The 15146-nt window shown below is 34.9% G+C and overlaps 2 protein-coding genes and 1 pseudogene across 2 annotated transcripts; 2 read left to right on the top strand and 1 right to left on the bottom strand.

Moving 5' to 3' along the window:
• The first annotated feature begins 2948 nt into the window (after positions 1–2948).
• On the top strand, positions 2949–8465 carry LOC120128284 (MACPF domain-containing protein At1g14780-like). Its single transcript, XM_039145988.1, has 7 exons — positions 2949–3356; positions 5309–5547; positions 6171–6372; positions 6462–6539; positions 6635–6818; positions 6909–7075; positions 7719–8465. Exons 1-7 carry the CDS (start codon positions 3111–3113, stop codon positions 8406–8408), a joined length of 1806 nt encoding a protein of 601 aa, XP_039001919.1. The 5' UTR covers positions 2949–3110; the 3' UTR covers positions 8409–8465.
• On the top strand, positions 3500–13609 carry LOC120128285 (annotated as a pseudogene).
• On the bottom strand, positions 9795–11201 carry LOC120128286 (rho GDP-dissociation inhibitor 1-like). Its single transcript, XM_039145990.1, has 5 exons — positions 10822–11201; positions 10650–10716; positions 10348–10566; positions 10065–10189; positions 9795–9895 (listed from the first exon to the last, which is right to left on the bottom strand). The coding sequence occupies exons 1-5, from the start codon at positions 11065–11067 to the stop codon at positions 9815–9817; spliced, it is 738 nt and encodes a 245-aa protein (XP_039001921.1). The 5' UTR covers positions 11068–11201; the 3' UTR covers positions 9795–9814.
• Positions 13610–15146: the final 1537 nt, after the last annotated feature.

The raw sequence follows: 15146 nt of genomic DNA, 5'->3' as shown, positions 1-15146 counted from the left end.
TTTCTGGTCTTTGATTTCCATTATATATCTTTTCTGGGATTGCGACATTTATAAGTGCTATAATAATTTGTGGCTTGTTAGGCTGTTTATGTATGCAAACTTTTAATTTTGATATTTGGCGTGGATTGGAGAATTCAGTTTAGGATATTTGGGAGTAAAAAACCATCTCATCAAAGCATAATGCAGGTGCAGAAGTGAAGAAGAAATATATATGTGCATATATGGGAAAATTATTCCAAACACTGCCAGTGGGGTTAAAAAAAACTCAAGCCCACAAGCAGGGTTAAATGATGACGTGGCATTAGGGGTTTAGGGATTAAGGTTTTGGGAAGACATGTGGTAGTATTTAAACACTGCTCGTGGAATTAAAATATTCTACTGATAGTGTATCAAATACTAACCCGTATTTTTGCTTGTGAATTTATAGTTCGACATAAATGTATGACATTAGTGGTTCGCATGACAATGTGAATGACTATCCCTTCATAATTTCATTGCTAATGCTTGTGAATTGTGCATTTTGTGAATGAATTTTCATTTTTCAAACTTCTTAACTGCAACACTTATGTTGCCTATTTTTTGCTTCAGGTGTCTATACATATTTTGGGGTTAAAATAGGTGCTTAAACTTTTTCTATTCGAGTACGTGCCTAACGTTCTATTTTCGTCTATATTTTCAGAATTTTCTTGTATGCCTATTAAAGATATTTACTTAAAAAATACATGACACTTGACAACCGATCATTTCTACTTTCTATTTCCTAGAGAACCAAATATAACAAGAAAGTAAAAGATTGCGGAACTGGAGGAAGATAAAAAGGAAATAGGAGAAATTTGTTTTGGGCACCAAAAGTTTTCACCAAAATATTTTTATTTTCGATTTATGCTCCCCCATTTTCTCAAATTGAAAACCTTAGGTTAAGGGTTTTGAAAACTCATTTATTCGAATGTGAAATTTATTTTTGGTGTTTATCGTGACGAGTTGAATAAAAATAGTTACTGAGCTCATCAATGACAAATAATAATTTTTAATAAATTAACTTAAAATGATTATGGAATAGAACAATAGATATTTCTTTGAGAAGAATAAAAAAAGAGTATAGTTTATACAATAATTACATAGTTAAGTCTTTTCAAACCAAATGTTGGTGGAATACTTCTATGGATGAATCATTTAACTAAATAATTACAAAATAAATAAAACTCGGACAGCTAAAACCTAAATAAAAGTAAACAAGTATTAAAACCTCCCCTCCTTTGAACAATCCTTGGTCCCCACATATTTGCCTCTTGCAATTACCAGAAACCAAGCCTTTGAACATAAAAAATCAAGCATCGTCAACAACGATCCACCAAAATATGTGTTTCTAATCGAAGCTCAACTCGAACAATTAGCTCTCTGGTGCCTCAAAGAAGCATTGCTCCCAACAAAAACGTGGCCTCGGAGCCCTTTGCAGTTCAAGAGCAATTATGGAGGGTTATTAAAGATAGCAAGTTCTCTTTCGATTGAGAAAGCACGAAAGATACCTCGATAGATATGGATCCTTTGTACCGATACCCTAATGAGAGACAGTTTAGTGTTGAAATGGATCGGAAGCAACAAAAAGAGTCGGCTTTTCTCCGCCTATGTTGGCTTATGTATCTAGAGGGCTTTTATGTTATCCCTTCAGCGTCGATTGTGAACTGTAGTATCGAAATGACTAGTGAACTTGGTGGGCAAATTGGGGTATCAAAGTTGTTAGGAGATAGAGAAGGTGAAGTGTTTTTGCTCAATGTAAATGACCATGACACATAAGCAAGTCTACAGTACTATTGAGTAGTTTCATGTCATGGTAGAGATTTATCTATAAGTATCCCTATGTCAGAGGGCTTGTAGACCAAGATTACCGTATTTTTCATGTCAGAAGTAATTTAATATAATAGCTAGGCCGGAGACTTGGAGTTAAGTGAAGGGTAGTTAATGTAAGCAAGTAGAACCACTTGTGTCCGCCTTGCCTTCTCTCTCTCTCTCTGCTTAGTGCCGTGTTTGTTTTGCTTTGCCTTGTGGAAACCGGCAGCCCGGAATTAAAATGGTTATCGTTTGATGGAGATGCATCAATTAAGGTATGGGTAAACAAACTACGCTGTTCACCGTTTAATTTTTACTGTATTTTTATTTTGATCATTCAATATTAAATAAAAATTAAAAATTATTATTAAAATTTAAAAAAAAATTATTACTTGAACGTTAAATTAAAAGCAATAAAGTGATGTGTATTGTTTTATGCTGATAATCTTTTTCATTTCTATGTCATCATCTTCCCATAGAAAAAATTCTTATCATCCCGATATGATTATACAATATCGTAATCAAATATATTTTAAAGTAACGTCCTTTTCGATCGCTGTAGATATAGATAGATTTATCTTACTAGTACTACACCTATAAATTTGTTAATTTAAACTTTTTCAAAACAACCTTTAAAACTTGAAAAATTCATTCTATAATTTATTGTCAGTTCAACAGTTTCAAAATAAAATAAAATCATCATATTAATCATGGAAATTATTGATTAATTTACAATCCCATTCAAATTGATAAAACTAAGGAAATAATTGTCTTAAAGACAATTTAAAATTAATTATAAAAGTAAGATCATTGTTAGTTGTTACAATGAAGATCAAAGTTATCCTTTTTGTTGACAATATTACAAAAATCATCGTATCTTATTATCATAAAATATTTTTATTTCTTTAGTTAATTTTAAATCATCTTCATTTTTTAATTTTTTTATTCGAGGAGAAATAATTCTCTAATTTTACCATTCAAAATTTTCGTCTGAACAACAGACAAATCCAATACTCTAATGGGGGAAGGTTATTTTAGAAAACCTGCTTTTCAACCCCCGGACAACTATTTCTCTTTTGTCTTTTACGTTCTCCACGCCAATATATAATTCCCCTTCAAATATGCCATTCAATAATGCACAGCTGACCCTCAAATTTTCTACTATTTCCCATCCCTTTCTCCCAAAACTATCATCAACCCAAAGCTCCAATTCTTAAACCCAAAGCTACTTCTGCTACTGCTGTTGTTTGCTGCTTTTTTTGTGATTTTTTTGAGGTCTGGGTATGGCGGAAACAGGGAAGCCGATAGAGGTAATAGCCATGGAAGCTCTGGGAAAAGGCTTTGATATAACTGGAGATTTCAGGTTGAAATACGCTAAAGGAACGAGGCTGGTCGTGCTCGATGAAACCAATAAAAGAGACATTGTGTTCCCAGGTGCTGGTTTTACTATCAAAGCTGTTTCTCAAGATATCCGTCTTGATAAAGGCGACCGTATTCGTTTCAAATCTGATGTTCTTGAATTCAATCAGGTCTGTTTATCTTTCCTTTTTCTTTTGTATATGTTCTTTTATGTGATTGAAAGTATAATTTAGATGAATATCCAGCTCTGGGATTTTACTCAAACTCGATTTGATTTGCTTCAGTTCCTTGATTGATCCGTTTTTGTTTTGCTTTTTCATGGTTTGGGTCAAAAGCAAAAGGAGATAATACTATTCTGAAATGGCCAACTTGCATTCTAGAATTAGACTTGTGGGATTTGTAAAGTGTAGAATTTTGACTTTTGTTTATGTTTTCAAAATAGCAACTAGCTTGTTATACAATATCATTTTTGGTGGATGCTTCTTGGGAATGGTAGATTGGTGGGGATGAAATTGAAAAGTAAACTCTCTGTCACATGTGAATTTTGTCTATTTCAAATCCTTTGACTAAGCGCAAACCTTTATATCAGCTTCAAAGTAGTAGAATCGGAAAATAAAAGCTATATTAGAATTTTCAATTTGATGATATATTTTGTTAGGAAAAGGAATCTGGGTTTTATTAGCATGGATTACTAGTTGGATGTACCCTGCAGGGCTATGCAATCGAGTTGAGCTTGAGTATTGTTAAGCTCGATTTGACTTGAAAAGTTTAAAGTTGAACTTGACTCGAAAATCATGAGCTTAAAATTATCAAATCCGACGCAAACTCGAAATAAAAAATTGAAGCTCAATTCGACTCGAAAGCTCGCGATCTTAAAATTTTTAAGCTCGGTTCGAGTCTTGAACTAGAAAAAACTTGAAACATTCTCACACTTAGCTCGATTTAGGCTCAAACTTAAGCTCGGTTCAAGCTCGAACTTGAGTTCGAACTTGAATCTTAAGTACATGAAAGCTATATATTGTATTTTTTTTAAAAATAACATATAAATGTTAATATTATTAATAATTTAATTAAAAAATTAAAATTTTAATATATTACTTTTTTAGTTGCTCACGAACTTTTTGAGTCAATTATCAAGTAGCTCGCTTCAACTCTTTAAGAATTTGAGTCGAATTCAAATTGAGTTCATTTGATTCGAGTGTTAACCGAGTCAAACTCGAATAGCTCGCGATCTATCTCGTCTCATTTACAGTCCTGACTATACTTAAATGTACTTAAGAGGAGAATTCTCCTATATCTATGTTTGAATATGTTTCGAACATGGGTACTTTCGGGGAAGTGAAGAGTTGTAATAAAATGGGGATAAACAAAAAAAAAAGTGTTGGGTAGCCTAATTATGCAAGAGGAAAAGTTTACCTATAGGATGCCAGAAAAGGGTACTTTCGGGGAAGTGAAGAGTTGTAATAACTTGGGGATAAGCAAAAAAAAAAAAAGTCTTGGATAGCCTAATAACATGGGCAAAATGAGTTGTAGTAACATAGGGATAAACAGAGAAAAGTAATATGGAGGTTTCCCTTTTTATCATTTACAACTAGCTTATAATCAAAGAGTTTTTAATATAGTTATAATGTTGCCTTACTTTTTGTCAACGTTTCTTCTTAAATAGTTTGGTATGCAATAAACAGGTTCTAAGATCTGCAAGGACGGAACCGGGATCAAATACTAAGAGGGGTCAACTTGGTTAACTTCAAAAGAACAAGGACCTATTAAGCATTTAAACTAAAAAACTGGGGAGGCTTAATTTGACAATACTTAAAGTGACAGGGACCTACCCTGAATAATGGCTGATTTTAGTCATATAGGTAGTGCCTATTATACTGAAAACTTTTTGACAAATACACCTAAAATTCCTAATATTCGATTACTTGGAGGGAGTCCTACTGTAACCTTAACGATGAAGAAACCGAAAAAAAAGGCAGGGTTCAATTTGAAACTATATAGAATTATGCAATTTGTTCAATGATGAACTTGCTAGGAGCCTTATACGTTTTTGAATAAATTTATTTGGTGTTCTATTGATGTGGTACCTTACATTTTGTCCCAATTCTTGTTTCTCTTGCAGATGTCCGAGTTACTTAATCAGAAGTCTTCAATACAAGGAAAAGTTCCTTCGGGCTATCTTAACAGTATTTACGATTTGACTGGAGACTGGCTTCATGATGCTGCAGACACCAAAAACCTTGCTTTCGATGGTTACTTTATTTCTTTGTATCATTTACACCTTACAGCATCTCCACTTATACTGAACGACAGAGTCAAGAAGTCTGTTCCACCTCACTGGGATCCAGCAGCATTGGCTAGGTAGCTTTTCGATATATCACGTGCAATATCTTGCATTAAGAATCATCATACATGAATGATATATCATACAGGTTATGCAGATGCTTTTCGCATGAACAAAGAAATATTACGAAATAGTACTGTGAAATTGTGTTCCACACTCTTGCCTATGCGGTTAATGACTTGTTAGTTTGATTACGTGACTGTATGCATAGCATAACTAATCATGTATGAGATGATGAAGGTGCTGTGATATGTGTTTTCAACTTCCTTATGGAACTCACTGTTTGCTCTCAAAGTAGTGGAATCATTTTAATTGATCATTAGCTTGAACATATCATCTTCCACATAGGAAGCAATTGAAATAATTTTTAAGGGACGGAATTCGGATAAAAAGACCGGTGTGTGTAGTGTAAACCTCGTCACTACTCCTGAGTACGTATAGAATTTCCCTCTTAGTTTTCTGTCACAGTGTTGTATCTGTGATGCATATGAACTATATACCTTTACAATTTTCGTTATTTTTTAAGGCGAGAATTTTAATAGAGATCGATATTTGTACTAACCATTTTCGTTACTTTGCATTCATTAATATCATTGTTATTGGTTTCATGCGGTGCATACTAATAATTTGTATTGGGCAGGTTCATCCAGACATTTGGGACACACGTAATAGTTGGCATGGCTATTGGAGGTCAAGATTTAATATGTGTGAGACAAAACAATTCCTCTACAATTCCTACGTCCGACCTCAGAGGGTATTTGGAGGATCTCGGAGATGTTATGTTTTCTGACGGAAATAGCCCTTCGTTACTACAGAGAAAATCTCGGGACGGCAAGCAAAAAGTATTAGCACCTCACTGAAACTTAGGGTCTCTTTCTTCTTTTATTAAGTAAACACCCATATCATTTCTAAACGCCGCTTATTTATGTAGGTGCCAGACGTCTTTAACCGCATTTTGCAGTCAAACTCCATGCAGTTGGCCAGTGTTGCAGAAACATCGAGCAAAGATGTGTGTCTAGAATTTGAGTTTTACGCTATTTTGATTTTCGTTAAAATAATAATTACAATCCATGAATTATTTATCTTTATTTTCAACTTGAACAGGGACTCACTATCATTTGTTCAAAAAGAGGTGGTAATGTGTTCTTGCATAGTCACTCTAACTGGCTTCAGACAGTACCTACTAAGCCAGAAGGAATTTTGTTCAAATTTGTACCGATTACTTCTCTTCTGACCGGGATTCCCGGAAGTGGGTATCTTAGTCATGCGATCAACTTATACCTTCGTTGTAAGTATTCAATTGCCTGAATGTGTTAATCTTATATTCATCTAGTTTTATGTGATATAAGATTCTTTAACTTGCTGAATCCGTATGTAGACAAGCCTGTTCCCGAGGATTTAAGGTATTTCTTGGAGTTTCAAGTTCCACAACAGTGGGCACCTATGTTCTCCGGTCTGCCACTTAGGCATCAGACAAAAAAAGCTTCTTGCCCCTCCCTGCAATTCGCTTTCATGGGTCCTAAGATGCATGTCAACTCAACTCAGGTTGTCAATCAACCTATAAATCATTATCTTACAGTTTCTCTGTTTTATTTATTTTCTTGCAACCTGCATTATCATGTTTTTACTTTCATATTAAACAGAAGAGTCGTATGAACCAAAATGCGCAATTCATGAAGTCGGTGGGGGGAAACGAACCCATTTTTTCCTTTTATGTTCTTGTTACAAAAAATGCACTAGACGGCTTAGAATCATATGATAGCATATGAACCCAACTTAACTAAAACTCTACGAGCGACATGCTACAATATGATTAGCATTTGTATGGTACGAACAACCATATCGCTCTAACCCTTCATTTTTCTTTAAATACTCATGTCTGACACTCGTATTCGACGCATTTTCAGACACAGACATGGACTTTGCAAATGCATTCATCTCTGGTTTTACCTTCCTATTCTATCTCTGCATATATATATGTGCAGGCATGTATATAGTACTAAGTAGACATCATTTGACGTGTAAATATAGGTTTAAATTGCTTGACCCCTTGAGCATTGCTGCCTCGTCTAATTTATCGGAGTTCATCCTTCAGTCTGTTATGATGCATTTTGCTGCCATGTTTCATCCGATTCTGTGTTGTTAGTATTCGATAAAATTAAAGCATTTCTTTGTTATTCTATTTCAGGTTTCAAGCGATTTAAAACCAGTAGTTGGCCTCCGGTTGTACTTGGAAGGTAAAAAATGCAACCGGTTAGCATTACACATACAACATCTCTCGAGTCTTCCGAGTCTAATGTCGTTCACATCAGGCAAACCTAGCCAATGGCGAGGTTCCGACGACTATATGTCCAACGATCAATTTTTAGAGCCGGTCAGATGGAAACGATACTCGCATGTATGCACATCTGTCGTTAAACACGACCCTAACTGGCTGCAAGAAGTTTCAGGTGGCGTTTTTATCGTAACCGGCGCACAGCTGCTCAGCAAAGGGAAGTGGCCAAAGACGGTTTTGCATCTCCGTCTGCATTACACTCATATACCTCACTGCACAATCCGGAGGACCGAGTGGGGGGCTGCACCCGAAACTTTCCGTAAGGGTAGTTTCCTCACTAATCTAAGCATGACTTTTTCGTTCACGTCGGCTACGAACGGACAACAGAAACAAGCCCCAACCGCACTTAATTCGGGCGTGTACCCTGACGGTCCACCGGAACCGATCCGATCAAAAAAACTGCTCAAATATGTAGATGTATCCGAGGTTGTGAGGGGTCCACATAATGCTCCGGGACATTGGTTGGTAACTGCTGCTAAACTTGTCAATGAGAGTGGGAAGATTAGCTTACAAGTGAAGTTTGCGTTGTTGGATTATCCATGATTTTTTCAGCCTTTCCTTTTTCTTTTTTGTAATGATAAAATTTCAGGTTTTATTGTATATAGATTAGAGATTTATAAACTTCAGCATGTAAAAGAAAAGAAAAAAAAAATTGAATTGAATATGAGTATAATATTTAAGCCGGGTTCAAATCAACAAAAATGTCGACTTGACCCGACCCATTATTAATTTAGACTTAATCTGTTTGAAAAAGAAAGAAAAGGTGTCAGGCTGCTTTATATTTTATCCTTAAATTATGCAGCAACTAAAGCCAAGATGATGAAATGAAATGGTACAGCGTTATCAGAATCAATGATGACTATGTAGTAAATTGGATATCCATTTTCATAATATTGAAATTTATCATTACATCACGAGTTCTATTAAACATGAAATTGCATGTGATTGTAACACGTATAGTACAAAATTATTCTTGAGGTTGGTCCACAATATAAATTGGCATTTAGGAGCCCTTGGAATGGATGGCATACCAAAATCATGGCACATGGTGTCCATATCCCTTGTCATTTTCATCCCCCACAACCATAATGATTTCATCGATTGTTAAGGGCAATCAAGTTTTTTCTCGTAGATTTTTCATCATAAGATTTAAATATTTATTTATTCATATCATATTTTATAATTATAAAGAGAAATTAAATAAACGTGAAAATTAAATAAAATGAAAGCATCAAATTATTAAAAGAGAACAATAATTTTCAAAAATATAAATCGAAGTTAAATATACATTCAAAAGTGGTTTAGGGTCATATAGTTTAAATTTGTTTAAAATGACCTTAAAATGAAAGAAAATTCAAAGAAATAAAGAAATCAAAGACTAAATCGTAAAATAATTAAATTTGGATTTTCGGTTTTTTTATTTGATAAAATCTAAACTTGACTTGAACTCGAAAATTGACTCGATAATTCAAGTTGACTCGATAATTCAACTAGAATAATTAAAAAATATATATTATTTTGAGTCAAATCAAATTTTATACATCCCTAAATACAATATAGTTTAATTAGATTAAGATTTGTATGTCTGTACAATTTATATATATGCAATTACAATTTTATAGTTTGATATATTTTTACAAAATTCTCTTAAATTTATCGTCGAAATAATAAAATTTTCTTTTCTACCCATAAATTTTCTCGTTTACAATTTTTTTTTCTTTCATAAACCTATACACCCTTATTTTCTTATTACTTGGCGATTGATAGACACTCAAACATAAACTAATGAAACTAATAATAATATACAACTGAATCTACAAAGGGAAATAATAAAATATATTAAAAAAAAAGAAAAGAAACCCAAACATCAAGCGCAAATAAAAATAAAATAAAATGGATTAATTGCACTTTTTCCCTTCCATTTTGTCATTCATATAGAAAAGGTATTTTCAAGAACGTGAAGGCCAGTTCTTCTGGATTTCAAAGTGATAACTCACATCCAAATACTCTTTGCCATCGTCATCTACAAACTGCATAAGTAAAAAAAAAGTAGAAGTTTTAAAATTAGTAAAAAGAAAAAGTTAAATTATGCTCCAAGTCCTGTACTTTTTTGTAAATTTTTAAAAATAAAAGGACTAAATTCTGAATGTACAAAAAGTACAAAGACTTGTTGCATATTTTAACTCAAATATAATTTACCTTGGTTCTTGCAGAGTAGGAGCCTCTAGCAAACAAGCCAGAAGGAGTAGTTTCTTCTTCCAATTCATATGTATAAGGTTCCTTCTGTGGGCTAAATGTCCCCAACATTAGCTTTGTCTTGTCCACTGCCAAAATGTTACAAATCCGAACCGTATCAAGACCCGAATCCGATTTTTTTTGCGTACAAAGAAAATGATAAGAAATTTAATAAAACCGAAATTTAAATCACGAGTTTGATTCGATTCGATTCAATTCAATTTAACCTGTTTTTCTATTTCGGTACCTCGAACACCGGTTTTCCAAACATTGTTGGTGTATTTGAGACCGGAAACAATGTTGTTGGAGACAGTGAAGGAGAATTTTAGGCGATATTTGCTTCCTTCTTTTAGCATAAACAGAGAGCTTCTAGGCTTCGAACCAAATGGAATCGACAAACATATGTCCGGTCGTCCCGGACATAGGATCGATAGGCTTAAGATCATGACTTCGGGGTCCTTGCTCTCTACATTTGAACATCGGAACATGAATATCGAATACAAATACTTTTAAGAAAAAATAAAAAAATGAAGAGTTCGAATAACATACCTCCGACCGCGAACATATCGACACTACCGAGAAGTTGTTCTTTCCATCTCCTCAAACTCTCATCATCCTAGATAAAAAAAAACATCCCATGGTTAATTTTCCTGGAATCTGAGCTTGGTTTTCCAGGAAAATTAGAGAAGAAAAATATTTTCATGCAAAAATGTATATTTACCTTGTCCTTTTCAAGCTGTTCTTTGAGTGAAAATTGAGGACCAATATCCAATTCCTTCTCAGATTTCATCCTGTCATCATCATCATCATCATCATTGTGTTCATCATCGCCATTGTTGTTAGCTTCATCATCATCACCACCAAATTTCTTGTTCTTCTCATCTCCCAACTCTTCTTCGCTTTCATTTTTTCCCTGGAAACCAATTTGTTTGGATGCCGAGAAACTTCCTGCAACAGCAGATGACATTTCTTTTTTTTTTTTTTTCCTTTTCTTTAGCTCCTAGGAATCTACCTCTAAGCAAAGCAGGTTAGTTTTCTTGCTGGGATTTGAAAAAGGAAAAAGGAAGCTTCATATACAAAGTTTGGTTTTGTGGGATTATGGGCTTGAAATTGTACCAAAATTTGTATACGATGTTGACTCCTATTTTTTTATAACTATATATATTGATTCATTATTTAATTAGTTTCAAATTGAATATCGTAAAGATTTATTATAGAACGATGATAAATTTTCTATCTTAAAATTTAAATATTCTTATATTAACTATTTATTTTACTGATTGTGTTCATATTAAAGTTTTAGTTGTAGCCATTCTTAAAAATATTTTTAGATACATTGATGTTGATATTGTTAGAGAGTTCAACTCTTGAACTTTATTATTTTAGAGATTTAATTTTTCGTCTTACTGAATTAACTAATAATGTGTAGAAATAATGAGTCGAATTAAGTTAAATTTTCAGTGAACCCGACGGAATCAAAAAATATACCCTCATTAAAATTTGGCCCGAGGTTAAAAAGGTTATATCCAAACCTGAAGTTTGACTCAATTTTTTTTTAGTAAAAATCCATATTCTGTCTAATCCAACAAAAATAATAAAATTTTAACGGTTCAATTGGTTAAATCATCTTAGCCCAGTAATGTAATAAGCCCAAAGCCTAATGTAATAAGGGACCGAACCAGGTGGTTCCAGTCTCCCGGTTTGCCTACATTTTGGCCACTTTTACACTTTATGATTCTCACTTGGCTTGTTTTCTGCTTCAGGAAAATTCTTCACTTTCCTCAGAGCTATTCACGGCATTTTGTTCTAATTTGCTTCGAGTTTTCCGACCCCATGCATTCATTTGAATGTTCGTAGAGTAGGTGTCTTCTCTGAGCTAACAACAGTGCTCTCTACATGTTTGATTTTATGCCTCAAAGAGTTTCACTTGTTGCTACTACATAACCTTCACTTGAAAAAATCTCTAGAGCGACCATGTTGCTCTCTGTCTCTTGCCGGTGCGACAATGTCCTCAGCTCCAATTTTCTTCAATCACCAAATCCATCTTTCATTACCCTTAGGAAAAACAAAACAAGCTTTCAAAACATTTATGGTAAACCCCGGAGTTTCTCTCTTTCAGTTTCATGTTCTTCTATCAAAATTGTTCGAAGTGCTCCATTAGACAAACACGTAGTGAAGCAAAACAAAATCCGTTTCGTTCAAAAGCTGAAAACTTTGCTACTTTCCAAGCCGAAACACTTCATTCCAATGCACATTCTTGCTAAATGTCTTGCTTTACCTTTGTGTCCAAAAGCCTCGTTCCATTCTCTCGATGATCTATCGTTACCCCACGATTTTCGAGCTCTTTACAATCCCCATGCCGGATACTCCGTTAAACGCTACGAAATCAGGATACCAACTTTGCGTTCGTTTAACTCCCGCTGCTAAATCCCTCGCTATGCGAGAATTGAATCTTAAGTCGGCTATGTCGAGTTTCTTGGCAAACAAGTTACAGAAACTTCTCATGCTTTCTTCTCATCGTTGGCTTCTTTTGTCTAAGCTTGTTCACCTTGCTCCACATCTTGGGTTATCTCCGAATTTTCGGTCCCATCTTTGTAATGATCATCCAGATAAGCTTAAGGTGGTAGATACCTCGTATGGCAGGGCGCTTGAGCTTGTAAATTGGGACCCTGAGTTAGCTATTCCATTGAAATCTCCTCCGGTGGACTGTGGGTTGATTGTTGATAGGCCTTTGAAGTTTAAACAATTGAAACTCCGGAAAGGGTTGAATTTAAAGAGACGACACCGGGAGATTTTGATGAAATTCAATGAGGTGCCTGATGTTTGTCCTTATAATACGCCTTTGGAAGACTTTGCAAAGTCATCCATTGAGGCTGAGAAAAGAGCTTGCGGAGTACTGAGAGAGATGTTGGGGATGATGGTTGAGAAGAGGACATTAATAGACCACTTGACACATTTCAGGAAAGAGTTCGGGCTACCAAACAAGTTGAGGGCAATGATTGTTCGACATCCAGAGTTGTTCTATGTGAGTTTGAAAGGGATGAGGGATTCGGTTTTCTTAGTCGAGGGGTTCGATGACAAGGGAGTACTTTTGGAGAAAGATGAAAGTTTAGTGATAAGAGATCAACTGATGGCATTAGTTGCCGAAGGGAAACGGATTCGACGTGAGAAGAGGAACGCTAGAATTTACGGTGCAATTGATGGTGACCATGATAGCAACGACAACATTGAAGTTGAAGATGCCAATTATGATGATGGTGATTACGATGGATTTGAGAATTTATTCGATTCTGAAGATTCGGACCTGGATTATGATTTTCTTGGTGATTATAGTGAGAGCAGTATGTTGTATGCTAATGGAGGACATGCAGAGTTTTGGACAGGTGATTTTCCCTTCGCTTCCAATAGTGATGACAATAGAGATTCAGAACCTTGGTAATGATAAATGATGGTGCATGTTGTAAATATTTGTAAGTAATTAAGGGTAAACGAGACAAGTGTGCTCACAAGCTATTTGAGTTTGTCTCGAAAGAAATTTGAATTAGATTGGATCATTGTTAGGTTGAGTTCGAACCATTATGTTGAATTGATGTATATTAATATTTGATTCGAGTAGTTAGTGATGAGTTTAATCAAATATTTTATTTTTTGTTTATATTAAAAAACATCAATTTAAATTTTAACTCCGATTCGAACTCAAATATTCGAGCCTTATATCGAATATGAGATCTGAACACATTTTTACAATGTAAACGAGTTTAATTGAATAATATCGATAATTCGATCTCTATTTCGAGTTAAGTTCAAGTTTTAAAAGTAAAATATTATTGAATTAAAATTGAGTTTTGAGTACTTAATATTAGGTCAAACTCAAACTCGAGTGCTCTCTTTTAAAATTGTTAAGGGTTTTTTCTTTTTGTTTTAAATAAGGTTTTGTGCAATTTTATTAAGATAACACATACAAAAGAACGATGAGAAGCATCACCCACACTACCTAATTGAGCAATACTGCACAGCTGACCATAAAATCCAAAGGGGAATACCAACACTAATAAAGGCTTACGAGTATGGGAAACACATCTCCGACAGATTAAAGGAGAATCACCTACAAAACCAAATTGACGCAAGACGATCGAATCCTCTTACAAGACGTAGAGCAAAAAGTACTCAACCCACATACAGAAAACAGCTCCTAGTGATCCACGACATTACGAGCACACATGCAACACCTGGTATCTAACAATCCCCCATCAGCTAGAACACAAACATATACTACAGAGGTCTCAACAACACAACAACATAGGAACAGCTCTATCGGATTCAGCTTGGGACCAATGCAATGCGAAAAACTCCGAAAAGCACACACTATCAAAACACCCTGCTACACAAAATAACTTCAGATCACACCCCACTGAGAATTAAGGAATTGGAGTAACGAATAAAATCTTTGACAGAAGGGATAACCAACGGCCATTTGCTGTTTGCCCAGACTCCAATCCTAACAATCGTCAAATTGAAAATTCTTTCTTCAGTGCATGAAATTCCATTAAAAGGGGCATTGTTTCTGCTGGTCCCAACAGTCCACAAAAAGGCAAAAAAACTCATAGACCAGATTGATTTTACTCCCCTACGCACCTTCTGATTGTTCCGTAGGACGAGCAAAGCTTTGACATCTTCAGGGAAAACAATAACAATCTTCCATAACTTACACCGGTGTTGCCAAACCTTTCATCACGCTTCCATAGTTCCAAAAGGGAGGGAACCATACCTTTAGGTGGAGCTAAGTTCGCCCACACAAATTTCCAAACGCTGTCCTTATTTACCCCCACACAAGCAGCCGCCAAACAGAATTTTTTTTGGCGAAAACAAACCATCAAGCGACTCCGACCATTTGATGATCCACCCCAGCCGCACTACATTGAACTCTATTTAGTATATTCAAAAAATCGTTCCACAGACTTACTTCCCGCACAAAAAGCAGCCTTCGAATCTCGATTCTCCAATCCCATCTCCCATTAAATTTAAGACCAAAGTCTCTAACTTGAC

Source organism: Hibiscus syriacus, unplaced genomic scaffold (genome assembly GCF_006381635.1).
Source record: "Hibiscus syriacus cultivar Baekdansim isolate YM2019G1 unplaced genomic scaffold, ASM638163v2 tig00110478_pilon, whole genome shotgun sequence".
NCBI lineage: Eukaryota > Viridiplantae > Streptophyta > Magnoliopsida > Malvales > Malvaceae > Hibiscus > Hibiscus syriacus.
Note: the sequence above shows the minus strand (reverse complement) of the source record. Positions and strands in the feature narration are given on the sequence as shown.